This window comes from Nyctereutes procyonoides, unplaced genomic scaffold (assembly GCF_905146905.1).
Source record: "Nyctereutes procyonoides isolate TBG_1078 unplaced genomic scaffold, NYPRO_anot_genome, whole genome shotgun sequence".
Classification (NCBI taxonomy): Eukaryota; Metazoa; Chordata; class Mammalia; order Carnivora; family Canidae; genus Nyctereutes; species Nyctereutes procyonoides.
In genome coordinates this window covers 17,439,928-17,465,525 of record NW_026575155.1, presented here as the reverse complement: position 1 = coordinate 17,465,525, position 25,598 = coordinate 17,439,928, and the positions used below count along the sequence as shown (strand labels likewise).

General features: G+C 70.1%; 2 protein-coding genes across 2 annotated transcripts in view; one reads left to right on the top strand and one right to left on the bottom strand.

Moving 5' to 3' along the window:
- COL18A1 (collagen type XVIII alpha 1 chain) overlaps positions 1-24,958 on the bottom strand; it is a 73,289-nt gene extending 48,331 nt beyond the window's left edge. Inside the window, exon 1 of the mRNA XM_055313443.1 lies at positions 24,772-24,958. Within this exon, the coding sequence (XP_055169418.1) occupies positions 24,772-24,943 (172 nt within the window). The 5' untranslated portion in view covers positions 24,944-24,958. The remainder of the gene's footprint in view (positions 1-24,771) is intronic.
- LOC129502056 (translation initiation factor IF-2-like) lies at positions 8,001-12,888 on the top strand. The gene is made up of 2 exons (XM_055313451.1): positions 8,001-9,035; positions 12,288-12,888. The coding sequence occupies exons 1-2, from the start codon at positions 8,597-8,599 to the stop codon at positions 12,683-12,685; spliced, it is 837 nt and encodes a 278-aa protein (XP_055169426.1). The 5' UTR covers positions 8,001-8,596; the 3' UTR covers positions 12,686-12,888.
- Positions 24,959-25,598: the final 640 nt, after the last annotated feature.

The following is a 25,598-nucleotide window of genomic DNA, read 5'->3' as shown; positions in this document are numbered from 1 at the left end:
GACACCAGATTCCCGCGCGGCGACTGGCTCAGCGGCCCAGGAGGGGACAGGCTGGGGACGGTGCCCCAGGGGTCCGGGGGCCCAGCAGCCAGCGACACCACAAGGCCTGTTTTGCAGGTTGTCTCCCGAGAGCAGAGTCCCCGGGGCCTGCCGTTCTGGTGTTTTTTCCGGGAACCAGGGCACAGGAGGGGGCGCGCCTGGCCCGGGTCTCCCACAAAGGCTCTGCGCCCAGGAAATTAATATTTGACTCGTGTTTTCCCCGGAGCGTCCCGGGGACCCGGCACCCAGAGCGTCCCATCCCCGCTGCATTCCTCAGCGGCGCCGACGACAGCGAGTCACCCGCAGCCCCCCACTCCGGGGGACACCTGCGGAGGCCCTGGTGCCCCGGCGGGGGCGCGGGGGCGGGGGGCGGCCCCTCAGGGCGTGGGCGCCGCGGGAGGCGCTGAAGACGTGGAGAACCGCAGAACCTTTGAAGCCACGGACGATCCGATTAGTGTTTAAGGGTTTAGCAGGTTGCTCATTAACCGGGTTTTTACCCGGAGGCTGCAGGGCAGGCTGGCGAGGCCAGGTTCCCACAGGAGCGGCGGCGACAGCCCTGCTGCGGCCCGGTTGGGGCGACGGGTCAGGCGGCTCCTCCGCGCCAGCACCCCAAAGCCACAGTAGCCTCAAGGTCCCGTGAGCCCCGCCGCTGGGCCTGGCCGGGGTGGCCGGGTGACGCGGTCGGGGGTCCTGAGAGCCACGGAGGGTGCGGGTGGGGGAGCCTGCCGGGCAGGACACGGGCGACGATGTGACCCGGGGGCAGGGTGTCCCCACGGCTCTGTGACCGCGTTCGCGGCACCAAATGGGAGTCCATCCTTGTCCTTGTCCTGCTGAGGTTTTCCAGTGGGGAACTGGGGGTTGGGTGGTAATAATAAAAATAAATCGCACAATTAAGAATAAAGTAGGAAAACAGCAAAACACAGGAACCAAGAAATCCAGCGGTCGGCTTCGGGCGCACAGGCAGCGCTGGTGGGCAGCGTCCAGTGGCAGCCCCGAGGTGGCCTGGTGGCGTCCAGGGAGGGACGGCCTGAGAGCGCGCCTGAGCCCACGGGGTGGAGGACGGGCCCGTGCACCTCCCGGGAGGCCCCGGTGTTCGGGCACCAGAGGGTCTGGACCGTCCTCCAGGTCAGCTGGGCCCTCCCCGTCCTCCCCTGTGGCCGCTTCCCGCTGGGGCCTAAGGATGGTGGGCAGGGGGGGGCGGTGAGCAGGGTGGGCCGGGGGTGGGGGGCGGGGGGGTGGTGAGCAGGGTGGGCCAGCGGTGGGGGTCAGGGGAGGGTGCTGGGCTCCCAGGCTCCCCCTGGGGGTGTCCTGCCCTGCTGGGTGCGAGGGGCGAGAAGCACACGCTGACATCCGCATCACATCCCTGGGCCAGGGGTTCCCAGGGGACGGTGGGAGAGACGAGGCTCAGAGGTCCTGCGGCAGGTGGGTGGTGGCCTCAAAGCTGTGCCTGAAGCCCCAGGGACCCCGATCCCCCAAACTGCTGGGGAAAGTCTTTGCGGGTGTGACGACTCGAGGACCTCAAGGACCGTCCCAGCCTCGGACGGACTAAACCCAGTGACCGGGGTCCCCAGGAGGGATGGGCAGGAGAGACAGACTCGGAGAGGAAGCCGCGCGGAGGTGGAGGTGGGACGAGGCGGCCACAGAGCAGCGACCCCCGGGGCCCTGGTACCCTAGGAGGCAGGAGGACCCTGCCCTGGAGCCTCGGGGGGGAGCGCAGCCCCGGGTCCCCTCTGCCCTGATGGCACGGATTGCTGCCGCAGCAGGGCCAGCCCCGGGCCTCACACCCACCCCTGCGGATCCACGGGGGCAGCACAGGGCCCAGGGGTCAGGCGGGGGGTCAGGGAGCAGCAGAGCCCCCAGAGCCATCGGGAGAGGCCATGGGCCACGGGCACAGCACCTGTCGCGACCCCTGGGGCGGCTCCTGTGGCCTTGCTGACCGCCGTGTGGCAGCACAGCTGGGACAGCACCGTCAATGCCACCCAGGCCCCGGGAGCGGGACCAGACCCAGGACAGACCAGGACAGACAGCCGTGCTCGGAGCCCCGCCTGCGTCTCCACCCCGCGTGGTGTCGGGGAGACCCGGGGCTGCCGGGCGCGGGTGCCTGCCTCCCGCCCGTCCGCCTCGCCAGCCCCACGGAGGGCCCCACGGAGGGCCACGTGGACGGGCAGTGTCCCAGGGCCACCAGCTAGCCAGCGGGTCCTGTCTGCGTTTGCACAGCAGGGCAGCCCAGGCACCCGCGTCTGCGCCTTCACCCCGGCTGAGCACGAGCGGGGCAGGGGGGCTGCAGTCCCTCCACGGGGGCACGTTCGCGGCGTCGGGGCATCCTTCAGGGCCACCCAGGCAATGCCGCCCCGCCACATCCCGAGCCACACGCGCTTTGTGCGCCCAAACCGTCCCTACTGGCAGCAGATGGAGGGAGTCAAGCACGTGGGCTGAGGAGGCCCCCAGGCCGGCTACACTGGATCCAGTCTACACCGGGATCCGCCCTGCGCCAAGGGCTGTCGGACTCCGCTGGCCGGCAGGGGGAGCCACAGACCACGCAGACCCGGGCTGGGGCCCAGGGCGCCGCGCTCGGCAGGCAGGCCGGTCCCCTAGGGCGCACGTGGCGGGAGCCAGGGTGGACGCCTTACACGGGGCTCCCCGGTGCCCGCACGCCCGCAGGCAGCCCTTACACACAGCCAGGGGTGCTCCCTGCATCCCCGCCCCGCCGGCCCTCGGGGCTCCCGGACCTGGGGGTGGGCACCATGCAGGGGTCACACCCGGCCCGGCCCGGCGGGTGTCCCCCGGTTCGGCGGCTCTGAACGATGCTGGACCCACGTCCCGCCAGGTGGGTGCTCGATTTATGGAGCACCGACTTCCAAACCCGGGAGGGCAGGGCCGTCCGAGGGGAGCGTGGGGGTCCGCCTGCCGTAGCTGCCCCCCCTGCCCCCCTCGCCCCTCCATTCCCTGCCCCCTGTGCCCCCTCTGAGCTCACCAGCACCCCAAACACCCAACAGATGTGCCTCCCAGAGGTGGCCAGCCCACCCCGGCCTGCACACCCACGGGGCAGGGCAGTGCGCTTCACCCCTGCAGCCCGCCCGGCCCTCGGGTCCACACCACGGCCCCCTCTGCCCGGATGGGGAGGACCCAGCCCTGCGCACTCACCGGGTGGGGCCACCACAGTGCCCAGCCCGTGGCCACACTGAACCGGCACCCAGCCCGGCCACCCGGCCCCGACCCAACCGCTGGCTCTGGGAGCTGGGAGGTGCTCCCTGTGGGGGTGCCCGGGCGGGGGCAACCCGGGGCACAGGGACACTGAGGAGTGTCCAGTACTGTCCCTCCTGCTCCACCCCACGTCCTGGGGCCCTCGTCTACACCAGCACCCCAGCAGCGGGCTCACCCGTCCACACCACTGATCCACCTGCCCACGTCCCTGCAGAACCGCACATGGGCCGGATGCCTCCTCCTCCATTTATTCCCACCCGACGGGGGTCCTCACGCCCCAAACTATTGTCAAACTGCGGCCTGTGTACCGCGCACAAGGACAGCAGCGGAGTTCTGACCCCACGGGAGCTGATCCCGACGGCGGAGCCGCCCGTGGAACCCGCCGCGCCTCCACAGCGGCCCGACAGGGTGCTTTCAGGTCGGCTAAGAAAACACTTACCAAGTCAAGGATTGTTTTTACTTAAAAAAACTGAACGAGGGATCCCTGGGTGGCGCGGCGGTTTGGCGCCTGCCTTTGGCCCAGGGCGCGATCCTGGAGACCCGGGATCGAATCCCACGTCGGGCTCCCTGTGTGGAGCCTGCTTCTCCCTCTGCCTGTGTCTCTGCCTCTCTCTCTCTCTATCATAAATAAATAAAAATTTTAAAAAAAATTAAAAAAAAATCTGAACGAGGCGCCGGGCCACCCGGACTCTGCGCAGACGAGCTTCCCGGCCTCACTCTTCCAGGACCCTCGGGGTCCAGGAGGTTCTGCCGCCTTCGGCCCGAGGCCATCCTGGGGGTTTTCTTTGGTTGGACTCTCAGGTCGAGGTTCCAAGGGGACGAGCATCTGCGCGCCTGCCGCTCTCCTCCGGACGCTTCCCCGCACGGTCCCTGCGGCGAAGGGCCGGCCGGCCGCGGCGCCTTCAAGGCACGTTTGGCAAAAAAGCACCCGGGAAGTCCGGCGGGCAGCCGCGGGGCGTCGCAGCCTGTGCAGCCCCTGCCGTGTGCCCGCTGCCTGCCGGGGGGGCCTCGGAAGTCCCGTCCTCACACGGGCAGGGAGACGGGGCTCCATCCCGGCGAGCGTGCAGGTACACGGACCGCACAGCCTCACGGGGGGCCGGGGCCCTGGGGGGCACTGCTCAGCCCTGGAACAGGCTGGTCCTTGAACAAGACCCCAGGAGGCGTCTGTGGAGTCCCTCCCCCTCCCTGCTGCTTCTCCCCAGGCTGGCCTGCCCCCCCGCCCCCGACAGGAGGCCGTGACCCCCTGCGCGGGCACCCAGGTCCAGAGGGCAGAGGAGGCACCCTGGCCCCTTGCCTTTGCCTCATTTGCACCTGAAGCAGCTTGACGGGAGCAAGTGCCCCCAAGACACGAAGGGTGGGGTCCCCTTGGCCTCTGACAAGGGCCTCCTGCCGCAGACCACCGAGTCCAGAGTGACCCCAGCAGCACCGGGGCAGCCAGCGCGTCCCCATCCCCCGCGGCCCAGTGCAGCCCAGGCGCTCCCTGCCCTACAAGCTCCCCTACAAGCTCCCCGGCTGCTGTGTCTGCATTTGTCTCAACTACCTCACCCTGAAAGCCTCACAGAGCCGGCTGGGGTGCTGCCCTGGGGGCCTCGGGGAGGACTCCGGAGGGTCTGCAAACACACCCAGCACGTCACCACCCTCTGGGGGCATCGGGAACCCCCACGAGAGGGAATCCCCGCACCCCCTCCACCAGAGCCTGGCCTCCACCCCCAGGGGTGTGCATGGGGGGGGTCCACCCCGCCGCCTCCCCAGGGCTGCGGACAAGGAGTCTGCACACAGCAGGCGCTCAGTGGAGCTCTGCAAACACGTCCTCAGAGCAGGAGCTGGAGAGCCGAGCTCTGTTCTGTGTCAGACCCCCTCCTGGCCTGCCTGACAGCCCAGATAAGCCGCTATGAATGGAATGTGACCTCCCCCGGGGTGTCAGCCCCCCCCCTCCGCCTGGCCAGTAAATCACCTGGAAGGAAAAGGGCCAGGTGCCTGCTGGACAGGACAGAGCAGTCACGCGCAGGTTACAGACGCAGGTTACAGACGCAGGTTACAGACGCAGGTTACAGACGGTGCAGGGTCCCGGCGCTCCTCAGACGCCCGCCTCACCCCCCCGCCCCCCCCCCCCCGGCAGCCCTGTGTGCCCGCTGGCACCGGTGCAGCCCCGTGATCGTGATCGCGGCTTCCGGGCCGGCGGGGCCCCGACAGCTGCCTGATGAAAGCGCTCAGGGCCCGCGGCACCCGCGGGGGAGCCCGCCAGGCAAGTGGGGCTCTCAGTGTGGTCGTCGCCTAGACACGAGGGCGAACCCACCCGCCGACCCGGGAGGAGGCCGGGATGAGCCCTCTCCACATTCCGGGGCTTCCAGGGGCTTAGGCCGCCACCCACGTTCTCTGTCTGCTTTGTAACCAGACCCAGGTCACCAGCAGCGACCCTGGCGGGCCCTGGGAGGACCCGGCCCCTCCCCTGCGGCACACACAGGCCTGCAGGAGCCCTGGGCGCCCCACCTGGGACCCTCTGGGGCAAGAAGGCAGGTGGCAGAGGGCCCTGGGGCAGAGGGGGCCACGCGGGAGCCCGAGTGGGCTGCAGGAGGGCAAACACGGGGGCTGCGAGGCCCTCCCACCCGCCCCAAATTTCAGCTCGGACTCTCCGCAAAGTGGACACAGGGACACAACCGAGACCCCGGTCTACTCCCCACGTCACGGACACACCCCTGCAGCGGTGAAGACACACGAGCAAGGCGGCCCAGGAGGGGACGGGCCGGGGAGGCTGGGGACACCAGCCGTGAGCGTCACTCGGCTCCCAAAGGACCCCGATGGCGGGGAATGACGCCCCGCATACGGGGAACCGCCAGCTACACACGCAGGGAGGTGACCGAGCACCTGCTTCTCCCCCACCTGCCCCTCTGCGCGTCTGCGGGGAGGTCGTCGGGATTTGAAACCAGAAGACGCCTCCGGCCCCCCCAGGACCACAGGGAGGGAAAGGAGGGGGAGAAGGGACCCAGGTGCCCACCCTTCCGGAACGCGCTCTCAGCAGGGGCGCCGCCTGCACACGGGTGAAGAAACGCGAGCGGGGTGCACACGGTCCCCTCCTCCCGGCACGCCTCACCCCTGCCCTGTCTGCCTCTCGGTCCTCACCTCCCGCCCCGGGGCTCGCCTCGGCCCTGGGAGGTGCTGCTGGCCGGGACACTCTCCAGGGGACATGCAGGGGCGGGGGGCAGCTCGCAGACGCGCCCGGGGCCATCCTCAGTCCGGAGACGGCTCAGCGACACGGAAACGCCGTACTCCTGGAGGCGCCTCCAGGGCCGCGTCCTTCGCCACATGAGGGGACGCCGCGCTGGCCCACGCTACCGCCCGGAAGGGCCCAGAAGCACCGGGAACGGTCGTGCTCTGCGGAGAAGCCAGATGCCACCGGTCACGGGGTGGGGGTGCAGTCACGTGACGCGCCCGGAGCGTGCGGACCCTTGTGCAGAGCGGCAGCCCGGGTGGGCGCGGGACGGGGAGTGAGTGCCCACGCAGGGGGGCGTCCTCCTGGAACATTCCAGAACCAGACTCCAGACAGCCGAATGGCGATGTGACCACTGCATGTCCCTGAATCATTGACTTTAAAACGGCTGATTTTGGGGCAGCCTGGGTGGCTCAGCGGTACAGCGCCACCTTCAGCCCAGGGCATGACCCCAGGGTCCTGGGATCGAGTCCCGCATCGGGCTCCCTGCATGGAGCCTGCTTCTCCCTCTGCCTGCGTCTCTACCTCTCTCTCTCTCTGCCTCTCTCTCTTTCTGCATCTCTCATGAATAAATAAATAATCTTTAAAAATAATAATAAATAAAATAAAACAGCTTACTTTTATGCCACATGAATCTTAACCTCCCAAAAAAGTTAAGAACCCAATTGCTCCCGACCTACGGAAGTTAGAGCTCACGACGTGCGTGGAGACGGCCCGCCTCGTGCCCGCAGACTCCCGACCTCCGTCCCCGACCCTGGCCGCGCGCTGGTCACTCCCTGTGCCCGTGGGCCGAGGTCAGCCTGCCTTCCCCACAGGCCGCCGCGCTCTCCGGGGAGGCCGCCCGCCCCATCATCTGCCCGTCCAAGCCCACGGCCTCGCCCCTACGTGCTCCCCGAGCTGCCAAGACGGCGAGATGTTCCCTCCGAGGTGCTCATGGGGGGACGGGCAGGGGGACAGCCAGGAGGGCCGCACGGGGGCGGTGACACGGCCTGAGGGCCGTGAGTCACCCACCGTGCTTCATTAGTCAGCCCTGAGCTCACGGCCCAGGTGTGAGCCTCAGATTCCTGAGGCCTCACCCCACGTCAGAGCCAACGGTCTCCCAGGTGACGGGATCGGACCCCAGAACCTGCCGCGACCCCAGGCGGCCACCGGTGTCGGATGCTCAGGGCCCGGGGCAACGGCCCACGTCAAGAGGGCGGCACGGAGCACTGGCAGCTCGGGGCAGCTCTCCCTGCGTGGGCTCAGGAGCCCCTGCAGGCCTCCCGGAGCCTCCCGCCTACCGCGGACGGGCTGTCCCGACACGCAGGCAGCAGCCGGGTGAGGTCAGGGCCGGGATGGGCGAGGGGCAGGAGGGGGCCTGCCCGGGAGGGGCGGTACGTGGCCCACGGGCTCGGCGCTCGCCAGGCCGGTCCCAGCCAGCGCCCGGGGATCGGGGTCAGGCCGGGGGACGCGAGGCCTCTTGGGCTGCGGGTGGGCGAGGGGAGTCCTGACCCGCCTCCTGGGGGTCACGGGCGGGGGGGGGGGGGGCCCGGGGAAGGTCGCGCAGGTGCAGGAGGAGAGGACGTGGCGTTTGAGGCGAAGGCCCTGGGGAGGAGAGGCCGATGGAGGCCGCGGGAGCGCCGCGGGGTGCAGGGCTCAGCCGCCCGGCTGCTCAGATGCTCTGCTCACATGCTCGGGGAAATGCTGGTTTCAAACTCCACGCACACACGCCACGTGTCTGACCAGAGGCCACATGACGTTGGGGACCGGCTGGTCGGACCCGCGGCAGCAGCGCCCGGTCCCCTCGTGCGGAGAACGGCAGGCCCTGTCACCCCTGCGAGGATTCCCGGGTCCCCGCCGGGCTGAGGTCTGGCCCCCTGCTCCCCGGCCACGAGTGTCCACGGGGTGACCACGGAGGGCTCCACACTGGGGACGGGGCCGACCCAGGAGTCCCCGACTGGACCTTCCGTCCTCGTCCTCCCTGACGGGCACCGTGTGCGCGGCCAGCGGGCCGGGCCCGGCAGACAAAGCAGGGGACACGCAAAGCCAGACGAAGCTGGGGCGCTCGCTGCGGACACAGGCCTCGCAGTCGTCCTCAAGTCACAAAGCCTGGGGACCTCCTCCCGCAGCGCCCCCCACCCCCGTCCCCGGGCGCCTGCAGGGAGCATGAAAGCCCTGCCCTCCCGCGGGGTCGCTGGGCCTGGCCGTGCAGGGACCTCAGCTTCTGCGGGAGGAGGCACCCCCAAGGCCTGGCGCCCCCCTGCCTGGTGCTCACCACGCCCACAGGTGGCCTGGCCGGGTCGGGGCAGGGGGCCCATGGGATCCAGCCCCGGGGGTGCAGGCGCCCCTCACCTGGGAACACAGCCCGGTCCTGCCCCCCACCGGCGCTGCAGAGCCACGTCCACATCCCGCTGTCCCGTGGGCCCCCGGCCCGCCCTTGGCCGCACACGAGGAGCTCAGGCCTGCCTCACCCCTGCGGAGTCGCCCTGCAGAGCAGCGCGGGGGCAGCGCCAGCCCCGCCGAGGCAGATGTGCTCCCCCTGCCAGCGACCCAGGCGGCCAGGCCGTGCCCAGGGGGCATCTGCTGACACAGACTTCGGTGGCAGGTGAGCGTGTGCACCGACCGGCCCTCGGCCACCTGCTCCCCCCTCCTGCGCCTGCTCTCCATGTCGTTGGGGCCACGGGCAGGCCCCGGGTCTCCTCCAGGCCCACGAAGAGCCCTTAGCCCGCCTCGCCCGTTCCGCACAAATGTGAGCCCTCGGGTGGCCTGCGGGACTCGGGGGTCCACCCAGGCCCCCGCCGCCAGCACGCGCTTCCCTGCAGCACCACGTCTGTCCCCAGGCCCTGCACCTTCCTTCTGGGGACAAGGCACAATTGGGAAGGTTCAAGAGGCTCAGGAGGTGGCCCCTGCACCCCACCAGTCCCCCCAGGGCATCCCCCCTGCCCATTCCCCCAGGGTGACCCCCACCCGTCCCTCCAGGGCGCCCCACTCTGAGCCACCCCCAAACTCTGAAGGCGCTGGGTGAGGGTGGGATCTCAGGCCAACGCGGGGCCCAGACACCCAGTCGCATGCGGGCCAGAGTCACAGGCTCTGCCCCCTTCCCCCAGTGACGGGGAAACCCAGAGGCTCCCGCTGCAGCCCCCAGCATCTGCAGAAAGTTCTGGTTCTGTGGCTGTGCCGGTTCCGTCCGCACAGAGCCAGCTGCCGCCGGGAGCTGCGGGCCCTGCCCTGTGACCCTCCAGGGTCCCCGAACTAGCAGACCCCATCCCCAGCCGGCGTGGGCCGCCTCCTCCTGGAGGTCCCCCTGGGGGAGCCCGGGGCTGCCGCGGCCACCCTCAAGGGGCAGGTGGGGGACGGACGCCTCGGCAGGGCTCGGGCCCAGGCTGCAGAGCCGCAGGCCAGTGGCGCCCGGAGCCTCGGCCCCGGGGGCTCCCCCAGACGGGGGCGGGCGGCTCCCGGTCCCCCACACGGCAGGCGGCAGCCAGTGGAAGGTGGCCACAGCCCCCACACTCCGAGGCCGGGCACAGGCCACACCTCGGCGCCGCTTCCCAGGCCCCGGCCAGCTCTCTGCCATCGCCCCCGTGTCGTCTCGGCGGGGACAGCACACGGGCCGCCCCCCTCACGCCGCGTCCCCCAGTTGGTGGCATCCCCTGGATACCGGCCTGGGGTCCCGCAGGCAGAGCTGAGCCCGGGGCTGCTCACTGCAGCCCCTCGCCCCTCCCCCTGCTTCACCCCATCGGGCCGGCCGATGCTCCCAGGGAAGCAGGGGCTCCACGCGGGGGATGCGCTCCCACCGCTTCAGACGCCTGCGGACGGCCGCGACGTGCCGGCTGTGCACACGCACGTCCACCAGGCGCCTGGGCGGGAGGCGGCGTGCCTGGGCCTCAGGGTCTGTCCCTCTGGGTCTGTCCATCCAAGTCTGTCCGTCCGGGTCTGTCCATTCAGGTCTATCCCCCGGGTCTGTCCGTCCAGGTCTGTCCCTCCGGGTCTGTCTGTCCGGGCCTATCTATCAGGGTCTGTCTCTCAGGGTCTGGATCTGTCCCTCCGGGTCTGTCAGTCTGGGCCTGTCGTTCAGGGTCTGGGTCTCTCCATCTGGGTCTGTCCGTCCAGGTCTGTCCCTCAGGGTCTGGGTCTGTCTGTTCAGGGCTGTCCGTCCATGTCTGTCCATCCGGGTCTGTCCTTCAAGGTCTGGATCTATCCCTCCGGGTCTGTCTGTCCAGGACTGTCCCTCAGGGTCTGGGTCTGTCCGTCCGGGTCTGTCCGTCCGGGTCTGTCCCTCAGGGTCTGGGTCTGTCCCCCGGGTCTGTCCGTCCAGGTCTGTCCCTCAGGGTCTGGATCTATCCCTCCGGGTCTGTCTGTCCAGGTCTGTCCCTCAGGGTCTGGGTCTGTCCCCCGGGTCTGTCCGTCCAGGTCTGTCCCTCAGGGTCTGGATCTATCCCTCCGGGTCTGTCTGTCCAGGACTGTTCCTCAGGGTCTGGGTCTGTCTGTCCAGGGCTGTCCCTCCGGGGCCAGGCTGGCCGCACTGTCCCTGCCTGCACCGCCTGGAGGCAGCCCCGGCTCAGCCACTCCAGCCTCACTCAGGTCGTCCCACCTTGGATTCCAACTCAAGGTGCCGCCCAGGACTGTCCCGTCCGGGGCTGCTGGGCGTGTCCGGGCCCTGCCCGCGGGGACGACGCTGCAGAGCCTGGTCCCGAGGAGGCCCCAAGGCTGGGACTGCACCTGGGACCGTGCAGCGGGGGGGCGGCCCCGTCACGGCGTGTGCACAGTACCTCTGGGCGGAGGCGGAGCCGTTCTTCCCCATGGGGGGGCGGGGGGAGCCCCATCGGGCCTGATGTGTTAATGGTTGACCAGGCCCAGGCCCGAGATAATTAACTCGGCGCTAACCTGGGTGAGTTCAGGGCCACGGGGGGCGGGGGAGGAGGTGGTCCGCGCTGACCCGGGCTGACCCTGCGGGGACGGGGGATCCGAGGTCCACACGGCCCTGCCCAGTGGAGGGAAATGCCGGCGGGCAGAGGCTCCCACGTCCTCTCGGGTCACCTGGGCACGGTCCTGCAGGAGCGCGAGGCGACCGGGGGGGCCCTGGTGACCCCCCGACGAGAGCAGCCATCCTCAACCCTCCACGTTCAGGCCGATTTCCAAACGGGGTTTGCCCTGGGCGTGGGGCAAGCAGCACAGGCGGCGTGCCACCGGCTAGGACACCCGAGACCCCGAGAACCCCCAGAAGCCACGCAGCGGGCTCCAGGAGGCCCCCCCCCCGACAGCACCCAACCTGCAGGAACCATGCAGCTCTGCCTTCGGCCGGGGCAGCGAGCCTGGGAGCGGTCCCCGTGCCGAGACACAGCCCTACGAGCATGGGGGCACGTGTGGGAGTGAGGATCCCCCGGGAACGGGACAGGCCTCGGGAACATGGGGGGACACAAGCTGGACAACCGGCGGGCTGGGCGCTGACACCCTGCACCCGTCCCAGAGGCTGGCCGGGGCATTCCAGAGGCGCGGTCACCCTGAGCCGCCACCACCCCCGGGGCCCGCGGGAGACATTTATCTGCGCCGTGTCGCAGTGTCCTGTGCAAGCAGGTCCTCGGCCCGGGGGCGGGGGGGGCTGGCAGCCTGCTTCCTGGAGCTGATGACGGGAGGGTCTGCACCGCGCGGCGACCATGACAGCTCACCCGGGAGCTGGACGCAGCCGGCTGGGGGTTGCCCCCGATAACCCCGTAGGCGCATCCAGGGTGTCCGGGAGCTCGCGGGGGACACCACACCCAAGGGGGGGGCATTTCCTCGTGCAACAGACAGCAGAGGAGCCCAGTACAGGGCGCTCCAGCTGCTGCTTCCCCGGGGTTTCTGCATCTGCTCCCTGCAGGGTCCTCTCGTGGCTCAGTCCCCGCGCCCCAGCCCGCACCAAACCGCTGCGCTGCCAGACAGAGGGTGGCAAGGGGGCGCCCAGACAACATCCCCCCAACTCCACCGGGCCTCGCGGATAGGCTGGACACGTGGTGGCTGGGGGGCACCACGGAGGCCAGGCTGGGCACCTGGAGGTCAGGGGGCCAAGAGGTCGGGCTGGACACGTGGGGGTCGGGGGGCACCACGAGGTTGGGCTGGGCACTGGGGGCCGGGGGGCACCACCCCACGGAGGCGCCTGCAGATGGCTGTCAGACACAGGGGATGACCTGCTATGGCCACTTTGCTGCCCGAAGTCCCGGGCAGTGGGGCCCCCCCACTCTGTCCTCCCTCCACCTGCGACAAACCCCTGCCACGTAACCCTGCTGCTCAGCCCACCCCGCAGCGGCACCCCTGCTTCCCGGGCCGGCTGCCCTCCGGTCCTGGGGTGATGCACGCACCCCTGCAATGGGCACAGGGCACACAGAGCAGGATTTAGAATTTCAGTGAGGGGCACCTGGGTGGCTCCATCGGTGAAGCGTCTGCCTTCAGCTCAGGGCATGACCCCGGGGTCCTGGGATCGAGTCCCGCGCCGGGCCCCCGGGTGTCTCCCCTCACCCCCCCCCCGTACCCCTGCTCTTTCTCTCTCTGTCTTGCTCACTGTCTCTCAAATAAGTAAAATCTTTAAAATAGTCGTAACGATACTCATTTCGGCGAGGATGACACATAAGGGCTGCAAACATCTCCCGGGACAAAGTCCAGTCTTGCCCAAGCCTGTCTGTCCGTCCACCTGTCCTGAGGGCCCGAGCACCTCACGCGCTAGCCCCGCACAGCGTAAGAGCAGCGTGGACAGCCCAGGGCCCGCGAGGAGCTGCAAAGGCCAGTCCTGCAACGGGGGGGGGGGGGGGGGGCGCAGGGCGTGGGAAGCAGGGAGAAGGTGGCTCCCGGTGGCACGGCCCCTTCTCCCCGAGTCCTGCACCGCCGTCTCCTGGTGGCCAGGCTGAGGCCGGCGAGCCTTCCCCCCACAAGCCATCCCCCACCACTGGCCCCAGAAGGTTCCAGAGAGCGAGCCTGGGAATGCCTCCCCGCAGGCCCTAATCCTGTTGCTGGGATACCCGCGGGGGGAGAAACGTGGGCCTGTAGGGTTAGCTACAACCGACCACAGGGCCTTTCCCCTCCCCCGAGGTGTGATCGGGACCAAGTCGCAGGGGGACGCACCCGCACGCACTCGCAGGAGGACAGGCAGGTCAGGCCCCCAGCAGGACAGCGTGTCGCTGGCCCCGCCGCCGTCCACGGCCCCACAGGCTGGTCACTGGGGCAGCCAAGCACGGGTCCCCGCTCAGCTCCGAGGGTGCACCCAGCAGGCGCTCAGCGTCCACCCAGCCCCCCCCCACCGCAGCGCCTCCTGTCCCCAGGGCTCGAGGGGACGCCCTGAGCGCGTGCGGACCTGGGACCATGCTCTGCTCATCCACTTCCATTTTCCTCTGGAAGCTGGTTGTTAATTCTCTGCACCCATAGAAGCATCTCAACCGCCTCCTGTTTTGGGTCGGAACCACCCAGCCCCCAGGGCCCCCAGCAGATGAAATGACCAGAGGTGAGCACTGCTCCCAGGATGGCCTCCCGGGCGGGGTGGGGCCTCGGCTGCACCGAAGTGTCTTAAGAGTCATGAAGGTTGCACAGCAGGACCAGGTCCTCCTGGTCCCCCTCCCTCAGGGGCCGCCCCCCCCCACCTGCAGAGCCAGCTGTTCTGACATCGCCTAGAGAGAAACTCTGGGCCCGGGGAACCAACAGGGGCGAGGGGTCGGCCCAGTGGCCCTGGGAAAGCTGGAGCCGCACACGGGTGGGCCGCTGGCCCCCGACACGGCCCCTGACCCCGACTCAGCGACGTGGGCGGCAGCGCGCTCGAAATGCAGCTCTGGAAACGCAGGTCGGGGCCCAGTGACGCAAACACAGAGGAGCCGGGAGCTTGGGGGACCCTGCTGTCCTCTCCGGCGCCGACGGAAGACAAGAGAGCGCAGCCGGGTCAGCAGACACCCTCCGCCAGGAGGACGCTGGGCAAGCCTCCAAGACGCGTTTGGGATCCCACGGGTCATCTGCCCGGCCGTTCACAGGGGTCACCCCGCAGGCCGACGGGCACGCGGCCCCGGGCTGCCAGGGTCTCTCAGAGGACTGGACGCCGGACCCCAGGGCCCCGACCCACACAGCTCCGCGCTGTCCAGCCTCCGCGCACATCACGCAGGACAGAGCAGAGTCTCTCCTTCACCTGCGGGTTTTCATCACATCACAGGGTCACGACCCACACGCCGCCCGGCGGGCAGGGAGACAGAGGCAGAGGCCACTGCGGGGTCATGGGGCACCTCCTGGGAGGTGGGGGCGCCCAGAGCGGGGCCGCGGGGCCGGGCGTGGGGACGCAAGCCGGACATCGCAGAGGCCACGGCGCATCCACCACCGGGTCTCCGTCCGCAGTGGATGCTCCAGGTGCCCGTCCGCACGTCCTCGGGGCGCGCCTCCTGCCCGCAGCCGGCGCCTGGCCCAGCGCGACGGGGACGACACACCCCCTGCTCCTGGGTGACGAGGTCGGCGAAGCCCGTCGGAGCCCGGCAACAGCCGTGACCCCGGAGGAAGGGCCTGGTGACCGCGCAAGGGCAGCAGCTATGGGGACAGCGGGAGCGTCCCGCAGACACTCAGACTCCAGGGACGGATGGCGGGAGCAGGGGGGGACAGGGCAGGGAGCAGGACCCTCCAAGGGGCGCGAGGACCCACCCCCCGCCCCCACTAGATAGGAAAGGAGCTGCGTGCGGCAGCGGGAGGGCCTCCCCGCCTCGTTCTGGAAGCTCAGACCAGGAGCCAGAGCTCTTGTTAAACAGCAGGGCGGCGGCCAGGAGGTGCCTCCAACACCCGCCAGGTCCCACCGCGCGTCACCCTGGGCGCTCCATCAATCCAGCCTGTGGCCCAAGCAAGGCCACCTGCCGACCGACCCAGTGAGGTACAAGAGGGAGACCGAGGCAAGGTCCGGACGGTGGTCGGGGCGGCTGTGTGGACGCGGGGTGTGGGCAGCAGGGCTCGACGAGTCCTTGTTCGCCAACTAGTGAGGACCCAAGAGCCAGTTTAACTTAGACGGCTGAGCGCAGGCCCTGCGCTGGGACCACCGAGGAGGAACGCTCGCCGTCCCCACGGCCCTTGGGGCCCGAAGAGGCCAGTCGGCTTCTGGGAGCCTGGGGACGGGACCCTGGGCCTGCCCTAGCCCTCCCCGCCCTGGGGCAGCCTCCCAGCACTGCCCCCAGGACCCAGAGCCGCCGGGGGAGCTGCTGGCCCTGCCTGCACGTCCCCCACGGCGGCTCAACGTGTGAGGTCCCGGCAGAGGCCACGGTGCCAAAGAACCGGCCAACGTCGCCCACCAGATGGAAGCAAATGAAAGCACGTTAGGGGTGTGGCCAGTGGCCAGCGGCCAGTCCCCCGGAGCCCGCTGGTGCCGCCCACCGGGTCTCCCCCGCGGCAGCGTCCCGGCTGACTGTGGCCACGTGAGCATCAAGTGCTCCCAGGCCGCTGGGCACATCTGGTCAGCGTCCTCGTACGGCAGGCTGGGTGCGGAGCAGGCCGCCGCCCGCCCCCGGGCTGCCTTCCCACCATCCAGGACCTCTGCGCCCCGAGACCCCGTGGTCGGCCGTTCCTGGGCGCGCCCACGCCCCTGGCTGCTGCCCAGGGCATGTGGGGTTATTCTGGGGCCTGGAACGGGAGCGCCGCCTGAGCTCTGGAAGGCTGCTAGGACGGGCCCAGCTTGGGGGCCTGTAGGAGCCCATGCCCAGGGGGTCAGGGGCCTGAGGGGCGGCGAGCATATCCGGGGGGCCCGGACGTGGCACTTTGCAGACGACAGGCCGCTTCCCGCGACCTAACGGTGGGCTGGGCGGGGTCCTGCAGCTGCTTGACAATCCGCCACAAAGCTGGTGGCTTAGAACAGCACATATTTATTTTCTTGCAGTTCCAGAGGTCACAAACCACCGTGTCGGAGACACTGGGCTCCTTCCCGGAGGCTCCAGCAGAGAATCCGCTTCCTGTCATTTCCAGCCGCTGGACGCACCTGCACCCGTGGCCCCTCGGGCACCTGCAGGCCAGCGGCTCCGTCCCGCGTCCCGCGTTCCGCCCTCTGACATCTGCTTCCACCACCACGTCTCCCTGACCCCGACCCTGCCCACTGCCTCCCCATCCCTGTTAGGACGCCAGGATCACATGGAGGCCCCCGCACTCGTCGCCCCGGCTCAGGGCCTTCACCGCACCTGCAGGGTCCTTCCTACCACGTGAGGCAGCGTCCACGCCTCCTGCGGATCGGGCCGCGGGTATCCCTGGGGCTGACCACGGACGCCGCGGGAAGCAGAAGCATAAACGAGGGGTTTTCGTCTAGAGGCTCACGTGTGGGGACGTCGGGCACCTGGGATGCCAGCGTGCCATCCGCCCTGTCACGGGCCGGGCTGCTGTGGGGCTGGCCTCAGGCCGGGGCGCCCAGAGCGAGGGGCGACCCCAGGGGCCGGGCTGGGGGGCACTTTTCCCCAACACAGCGAGAGAGGCTGGGTGCTCTGTGCTCTTTCCTTCCTGCTCCCAACCTCCAGAGGCTTTCTTACTTGTTTTCACAACAAAAGGCCATGTCTGGGGAACACGGGGGACCCTAAGCCGAAGGCCCTGGGGGTGACGCTCATTTTAGCCAGAAAGCAGGAAGATCCTGGCAGCCCCAAAGTGGGCCCCCTCAGTGCCCCGGGGAGACTGAGGCCGAGAGCCCAGAGGTCATTGCCAGCCCTGCCCACCGCAGAGGGCGCCCGCTGACCCCGCAGCGCGGCAAGGGGCCTCCAGACCCGCGTCAGGAGCCAAGCAACAGCCCCGGCAGGGGCGGGCCTGGGGCCCTGGATGGGGCTCTGGACACACAAGGCTCCCCCCTCCTCCCCAAGGCCGAAAGGCTCAGGGCAGGGAAGCGGTTCAGCACCAGGTGTAGACTTGCTCGGGGTGGCGGGAAGTGCTTAGCTGAAATAATTATTTATGTTAGAAAAAGCCTCTCCCAGCTCTGACAGCTGGCTCCAGGGGACACCTGCCGCCTTCCATCCCGTCCTAGAGGATTTCCCAGGGGACCTGCCTTTCTAAAACCCCAGGAGGCAGGTGAGGGCAAGGGGTGTGAGGTGGGGGGCTGCAGGGCAGAGAGGGGAGGAGGGGGTGTGAGGTGGGGGGCTGCAGGGCAGAGGGGAGGAGGGGGGTGAGGTGGGGGGCTGCAGGGCAGAGAGGGGAGGAGGGGGTGTGAAGTGGGGGGCTGCAGGGCAGAGGGGAGGAGGGGGTGAGGTGGGGGGCTGCAGGGCAGAGAGGAGAGGAGGGGGTGTGCGGTGGGGGGCTGCAGGGCAGAGAGGGGAGGAGGGGGTGTGAAGTGGGGGGCTGCAGGGCAGAGGGGAGGAGGGGGTGTGAGGTGGGGGGCTGCAGGGCAGAGGGGAGGGGAGGGGGTGTGAGGTGGGGGGCTGCAGGGCAGAGAGGGGAGGAGGGGGTGTGAGGTGGGGGGCTGCAGGGCAGAGAGGGGAGGAGGGGGTGTGAAGTGGGGGGCTGCAGGGCAGAGGGGAGGAGGGGGGTGTGGTGGGGGGCTGCAGGGCAGAGGGGAGGGGAGGAGGTGTGAGGTGGGGGGGCTGCAGGGCAGAGAGGGGAGGAGGGGGTGTGAGGTGGGGGGCTGCAGGGCAGAGAGGGGAGGAGGGGGTGTGAGGTGGGGGGCTGCAGGGCAGAGGGGAGAGGAGGGGGTGTGAGGTGGGGGGCTGCAGGGCAGAGAGGGGAGGAGGGGGTGTGAGGTGGGGGGCTGCAGGGCAGAGAGGGGAGGAGGGGGTGTGAAGTGGGGGGCTGCAGGGCAGAGGGGAGGAGGGGGGTGAGGTGGGGGGCTGCAGGGCAGAGGGGAGGGGAGGAGGTGTGAGGTGGGGGGCTGCAGGGCAGAGAGGGGAGGAGGGGGTGTGAGGTGGGGGGCTGCAGGGCAGAGAGGGGAGGAGGGGGTGTGAGGTGGGGGCTGCAGGGCAGAGGGGAGAGGAGGGGGTGTGAGGTGGGGGGGTTGCAGTGCAGAGGGGAGGGGAGGGGGTGTGAGGTGGGGCTGCAGGGCAGAGGGGAGGAGGGGGTGTGAGGTGGAGGGGCTGCAGGGCAGGGAGGGTGTGAGGTGGGGGGGCTGCAGGGCAGAGGGGAGAGGAGGGGTTGTGAGGTGTGGGGGCTGCAGGGCAGAGGGGAGGGGGTGTAGATGCAGGGCAGAGGGACCTCACCTTCCTGGGGCCGCAGGGCAGCAGGGGGGAGAGCCCGGAAGGTGCGCGTAGGCGGAGATGACGGAGGGGGCGCGTGCTCTCCCCCCCTCCCCCCCCACCCCCCCCAGGCTGTGCTCAGGCTCCGGCTCCGTCCACATGTGCGAGCATGGACGGGGCCTCCGTCCAGGAAGCTCCTGGCTCGCTCTGGCTCGCGGAGAACAAGAGACTTTCTCAGCGGGAGAATTTTTTTACAATACGGCGCCTGGTAACAAGATCCAACACGCACAGGCGGGTCGGTGGCCCTGATCCTCCGAGGGGACATGTGCGTGGGCGTGGCCGGGGGCGGGGAGTGGGCCGCTGGGTCCCACAGCAGCCACCAGTTCAGCGGGCGCAGCCCACCGCCGAGTGCCCCACGTCCGGACCCACGTCCTGCTCCGGATGCACGGATGCACGCCCGTCCCTCCTTCTAGGCCCTGCCCTGCCCGCGGGGGGCAGGGGGGCGCCATCCCTGGGGCTCAGCCAGCGTCCAGAAAGCCCAGGAGTGACATGCACTCCCTGAAGCGGTGTCCCGTCAAATCCCACAGAGCCCCGCTGTCCCCCCACCTCCCAGACACACACAGGCCGAGAGGGTGAGTGGCCCGCCCGGGGCCACACAGTGCTCGGGGGCAGCCCCGGGCTCCCCAATCCCCGTGAGGGGCATCGCACCCACGAGTGGGCAGCCAGGCCTCCTGCCAGGTGCCGCCGCCCTGCATCCAGCGTGGAAGCCTCCTTTCCAGGGACGAGCCCAAACCCCACGCCCTTGAAGGCAGATGAAGACGCCAACAGCCCCCCCCATGCCCCCGTGGCGCTCCCCTGCGGCCTCCCCTCTCCCCGTCCCTGCCCCCTGCCCCCAGGCTGCCTGGCTCTCGGTGCCCCACATGGGAAGAGGCCATAAAATTAGGGGGGGAAAACCACCCGCACCTCAAGAAGCACCCGGAGAGGCTGACCCCGGGGTCGGACACGCACCCCTGCACCTGCTGCCGCCGCCAGCCACAAGGACAACGACACGCCACAGAGCACGGCCACTCGGAAGCCAGGGGAGCGCACAGGCCGCCCCAGGCCCCCACCCCTAGCCGAGGAGCTGCCCTAGGCCTCCGCTTCCCCGGCCAGGACAAGGGCCCCCCAGCCTCCAGCCTCCAGCCTCCCCCAGCCCCCTGGGTGGTTGGGTCTCTGCCGCCCAGGGGGCCACCGAGGGTCCAGGGACGCACCCCCCCCTCCCTGCTTGCCCCTGCCTGACCCCACAGCCCCAGGTGGGGACCACACTCTCCACCGGGCTCGAACCCATGATACGAGGCCCCTGGTTGTCTGAATGGAAACAGGGCAGAAGGCCTCCTTCGTCCTGGAGGCGGAGGGCGTGAGGGCCCCGGGCCTGCAGGGGGGCGCCCAGCCCCAGAGGCACCCGCAGCCCCGGGGCCCCTCACGTCCCCAGGGACGCTCGCGTGGCACAGCTGGGCGCCAGGAGGCGGTGAACCCGCGGCAGAGCCCTCCTGGCACGGCTTCACGTGGACCCAGGTCACCCCAGCAGAAGGGCGCCCCCCGTGGCCCGACGACAGCTCTCTGCGGACCGCGTGGCCCCGTGTTAGGATTTCCACACCCGGGTGAAACAGAGGCGGCCCCCTGGGGACTAATTCTGAACGTCCTCGAAGGAGCAGCGCAACACGTAAGACAAGAATCGGACTAGGATGAAACAAGGCGTGAATAAACGTATAAATCCTCAGCACGTGGTGGCCGCAGCGCCCCCCCCCCGCCCGCGGGCGCCCCGGCTCCCCTGCTCCGGCTGCCCGCCCCTCCCGGGAGGCGCCCCAGCCCAACGGCCAGCCGGCAGCCCCACGGGCAGTGCTCGGTCTGGCCCCCCAGGAACCGGGCGAGGCCGGGAGCCCCACCACCACCACCGGGCCCAGCGCGAGCCCGGCCCCGCCTCGTCCCCCGGAGCGACCCGGCAGCCGCAGGAAGTCCCAGGAGGAGGTACGTGCCCGCGAACCTTCTCCTTCCCGGGGCCGTGGCTGCAGCCGGCCAGGCCGTGCTCGGGCTTGCCGCCGCCGGAGGTGCCGGGGAGGCGGGCTGCGCTCCTGCGGGCGCCGGGCGGAGCTCAGCCCCTGCCCTGCAGCCTCCGGATTTCATCTGACTCAGCTGGTCCCGGATCAGAAGCTCCCTGTGACAGCCGCTCCGCCGCCACGAGCCCCCTGCGCCCCTGCGCCCCTGCCCCCCGTGGGCCGCGCTGGGCACTGCTGGGAGCACACCCAACACACACCTGGATTTCCCCAGTGTCCCCCCTCCTCCCGGAGAAGAGCATCAGGTTCCTGGGTGTTGCACGAGCCGCGCCCCGCGATGTCCACCTCTCAGGCTGAGGCCCGAGCATGGACGCCTGGTGCTCCCCCGGCTGAGCTCTCTGCAGAGGGGCCGACACCTCGGGGCACTTCATCGGCTCGCTCCGGAGCCGAGCGCACAGCGTGACACCTGTGACCGGCCACACAGGCACTGGTCGGCTCACTGCCGGCGGAGCCAGGGCTGGGGGATGCTCGTGAGCACGGCCAACCCGCCGTGCCCCACACTTTCGCCTGACCCCGGAGAGCTGGCGGGAAGGCAGCCCCCCTCCATCTCGAGGGCCACCCCTGCCCAGCGGGCCTCAGGCCAGGAGCCAGGAGGTGGCTCACTGGACATCCTATCAGAAGGCGGGCTTTGCCCCTGTCGCCGCTCACGGGCTGTGAGGTTCTGGGGAGCTGCAGGCCTCCTCTCGAGGGTGCCATGTGTCCATCACCAGGCCCCAGGGGTCTCAGTGTGCCCTGGCCTCGGCAGCATGGACAATCTGATGTTTCCCCTCTTGCGGGGTGGACAGCACCTCACTGCAGAGAGGCAGGTGGGCCACCCCCAGCCCTGGACGGCGCTGAGCAATGGGGCATCGAGGAGACTCCTCCCTTAGGGCTCCCCCACTCAGGGTGAGAGCTTCCCTCCCAGCCCAGCTGCCCTCTGGGGCTCTGGGGCTGATTTCCAGGCAGTGTCACCACCCACATGAAGAAGGACGGGGCTGCACACCCCACCCAGGGCCCCTCCGCCTCTCCCAGTGGCCCAGAAAACCAAGCCTTTTCAACAATTTGGATGAAAAAAACTATACCCTTTTGGTGGAGAGCATGGATGTGTGTGTGCGCGTGTGGGTACATGCATGTGCACCCACATGCACATAGTGTGTGGGTGCGTGCGTTTGTGCCTCTGTGCACGCATGTGTCGTGTGAGCAGCTACGTGTGTGCACATCAGTGCATGTACTGTGTGCACGTGTGTATTTATGTGTGTGCACATACGTGCACAGACAGTAAGCATGTGCACACATGCATTCTGGAAGGTGCAGCAAAGGTGGGGGCAGGGCCCTCTGGCCGGGGTCGGCGTCACTCCTTCTAGGGTTCCCCGCACAGGACTCCCCCCTCTCCTCCTTCTCTTAAAGGAAAACAGGAGCACCCTGAAAAACAAGTTTTGCTGAAATTCAAAACTATCTTATGAAGTCCCGCACCCGAACCTGCCGACGCCCGAGCTGGGCCGCAGCTTCTCGGAGAACCAGGCCCTAGGAACAGGCCGCCTGGACGAGGGCTTCGCAGCCGGCTGGGTCCAGCATCGCCCCGGTGCCGTGGCCCCGGGATGACACACACCCACGGACACGGGGCCCCCAGGGTTTGGGCTGTGTCTCGTTTAAACCCGGGGGTGGGGAGGCCTGGAGCTTCCTGCAGGAGTCCGAGTGGTGGGGGGGTGGGAGCCCCGGGCAGCGGGGTTGACAGAGCCAGGTGCCAGGGCCAGAGACAAGAGGACTTGGACGGAGACCAGGGTCAGGGCAGCCTGTGAATGCCGGCCAGGCCAGACTCCATCTCGTTCTGAAGGGCAGACTCACCAGCACCCCAGGCGGGGGGCGGGGGGTGGGGGATGGGGGCGGCCTCTGCAGCCAGGCTAACCCACGTGAATCCACCTCCACCAGGAGAGCCTCTGGGACCACATGCATGGCTCGGCCTGGGGACCCCCAGGCGGCTAGTTACGGGGGCGGGAGAGGCACAAGTGCCTTCCCAGATAAAACAGCAAAAGACTTTCTTCTGTTGCAGGGGGGGCGGGGGGAGGTGTCAGGTGCAACACAGAGGCACCGAAATGCATCCTTTTTTGTCAGAAAAAATGTGCAAATCAGCAGACGGGGCCTCCAACCTTTCATTCCCAAGGATGACCTTTCAGGGTTTCCAGAAGACCTTGGGCCTCTGCTAAGTTACGATTTCACACACATTTACTCTTCTCCAATGACACCTAGAGGGGGCAATCATCCCATTTCAAGGGGACTTAGTCCCAGCAGGGACGAACCTGTGCTCCCCGCTGAGCCCGCTTCCTGCATTAACCTCCAGGATGCAAAAAGACCTGCATTCCACCGGAGGCCGGCGGCCTTCCCTCCTTCCCTCCTTCCCTCCCTCCTTCCTTCCTTCCCTCCTTCCCGGAGGACCCAGCACCACCCGCCCCCCCAGAGGTCCACCTGAAGTCCAACACCCTTCGATCTCCAGATGCCAGCTCGCCGAAGCTCACTGACATAACACTGTATTGTTTCCACTCTGTGGCCAAAAGCCATCAGCCCTGGTTTCCTTCCCTTGATTACAAAGTTTCGTAAACTGGGGGCTGGGCGCTCCAGGGTCGCAGGATAGAGGAGGTGTCCGGCTTTACAGATTCCAGCTCGGGCTGCCTGGTCCGGTCCCCGTGAGCATCACCGCTGCCCCCGCAGCGGGGGGGGGGGGGACAGGGGCAGGCCCCGAAGTCAGGGCTAACAGCCCCAGTGGCCCTCCGTTGCGCCTGGTGAGAAGACCTGGGGGACACGGAAGGGTTCCCAAATGCCCCTGGAGTTAACGCACATCCGTGAGGAAGCGAACAGGTGCTTCCAGCAGATCTAGTGAGGAGGCAGCAACTTTTTAGAAGAGGTCTGTGCTGCCCTCTAACCTGGCCACTACGCCTCCTGGAAACAATGGAGCATGATTGTTTTCCCCTGTGTCAAGCCCTGTCCCTCCTTCCCGGCCCGCTGTGGCCAGCAGGTGTGTGGCTGCTGTGCCCACCGCAGTCAACAGCGTCCCACCATCACTCCAACCCCGAGCGGCGGGCTGTCGGGGACACACGTCCACGGCGCATTCCGGCTCCACCGGTGACAAATGCCAGGCTCCCTGGGGTGGGGGCTCCCCGGGGTCCTGGCAAGCCCGCCGCCACCTCCGAGGGGCCTTTGTTGGGCCGCTGGGGAAGGCGACCTGGCGACCGCGTGGCGGGGTGGGGGTCCCGGGGCTGCGGCACAGGAGGTGGCGGCCTGGCTGGGATGGTGGCCCTCGCTCAGCTCGCGGCCCAGGCGGAGAGGCCGGGGTGCTGGCCAGACAGCGGGCTTCGGAGCATTGTTCCCGGCCGCGGCCGCATCAAAGGGGACGGCCGCAACCCGACACCCGGCGGGCGCGGGGACAGAGGCCTGCGGCCCCGCGGCGCACAAAGGCTGGCCCCGGGGAGCCCGGGCAGCTCGGCCTCAACAGGTTGGAGACGCAGGGAGGGCGGCCACGCTCTGGGCTCTGCGGGAACCTGCCGGGCCGCGCGGTCACCAGGCCCCGGAGGGGACCTGCCGGGCTGAGCCGGCGCGGGGAGCGACACCCGGGACGCTGCCCCCCCCCCCGGCCCTGCGCCCTGGAGCCCCTGCACCCCCATACTCTGCGCCCCGGAGCCCCTGCCCCCAGGCCCTGCGCCCCGGAGCCCCTGCACCCCCAGACCCCGCGCCCCGGAGCCCCTGCACCCCCATACTCTGCGCCCCGGAGCCCCTGCCCCCAGGCCCTGCGCCCCGGAGCCCCTGCACCCCCAGACCCCGCGCCCCGGAGCCCCTGCACCCCCATACTCTGCGCCCCGTAGCCCCTGCACCCCCAGACCCCGCGCCCCGGAGCCCCGGCCCCCGAGCGCGCCGGCAGCCCCTTGGAGCCGCCCAAGCCTGTGCCCCCGCCAGGGCGGCGCTGAGCCCCGCAGCCCGGAATGAATGGGCCGCGCGGGACACCCGGCCCCGGCCTCGGCGCGCCCCCGGCCCCTCCGCTCGCCCCGCCGGGCCCCGCGCGCGTGGGCAGCGCCTCCGGGGGAAGCCGAGCGGCGCCGGGGCGGAGGCCGCCGCCGGGACAGGGGGCAAGGGCCGGCGGGCGAGCGCCCCCCGCGCCCCCGGGTCTTACCTGGATCCGCCGAGGCCGCGCGGGCTCCGAGCAGCAGGACCAGCGGCGCGAGCACGTCCAGCGGGCGCCACCTGCGGGCCCCGGGCCACCGCCCCCGGGTCAGGCCGCCGCGCGCGTCCCCCGCCCGCCCGAGCCCCCCGCGGCCCCGGGCCTCCCCGCACGACGGCGCCATGCTCGGCGGCCCGACCGTCAGCGCCGCGGATGCCGCGCGCTCCGCAGCCCTGCGCCCTGGGCCCGCCGCGCTCCGGCCGCCGGGTCGGGCAGGGGCGGGGCGGGGCGGGGCGGGGCCGGGGGCGGGGCGGGGCCGGGCGGGGCGGGCCCAGGGCGAGCGGGGGCCGCGGGACGGGCAGGGGAGGAGCGGAGGGCCGGCGGGGCGGGGCGGGGCGGGGGGGGGGGGCGTGGGCGGCTCGGGGACCCGCAGGGGAGGGGGGGGCGGGGGGTCGGGGACCCGCAGGGGAGGGGGGGCGGGGGGCTCGGGGACCCGCAGGGGAGGGGGGGCGGGGGGCTCGGGGACCCGCAGGGGAGGGGGGGCGGGCGGCTCGGGGACTCGCAGGGGCGGGGCGGGGGGGCCTCTGGGACCCGCAGGGGAGGGGGGGGCGGGGGGCTCGGGGACCCGCAGGGGAGGGGGGGGCGGGGGGCTCCGGGACCCGCAGGGGAGGGGGGCGGGGGGGCCTCGGGGACCCGCAGGGGAGGGGGGGCGGGGGCCTCGGGGACCCGCAGGGGAGGGGGGGCGGGGGGCTCGGGGACCCGCAGGGGAGGGGGGGCGGGGGCCTCGGGGACCCGCAGGGGAGGGGGGGCGGGGGGCTCGGGGACCCGCAGGGGAGTGG

Bases quoted from the DNA above. Each gene is read 5' to 3' on its own strand.
- LOC129502056 (XM_055313451.1), top strand. From the start codon at position 8,597: ATGAAAGCCCTGCCCTCCCGCGGGGTCGCTGGGCCTGGCCGTGCAGGG. The intron at 9,036-12,287 runs GTGAGCGTGTGC...TGCTCCCTGCAG, and splicing joins GACACAGACTTCGGTGGCAG to GGTCCTCTCGTGGCTCAGTC.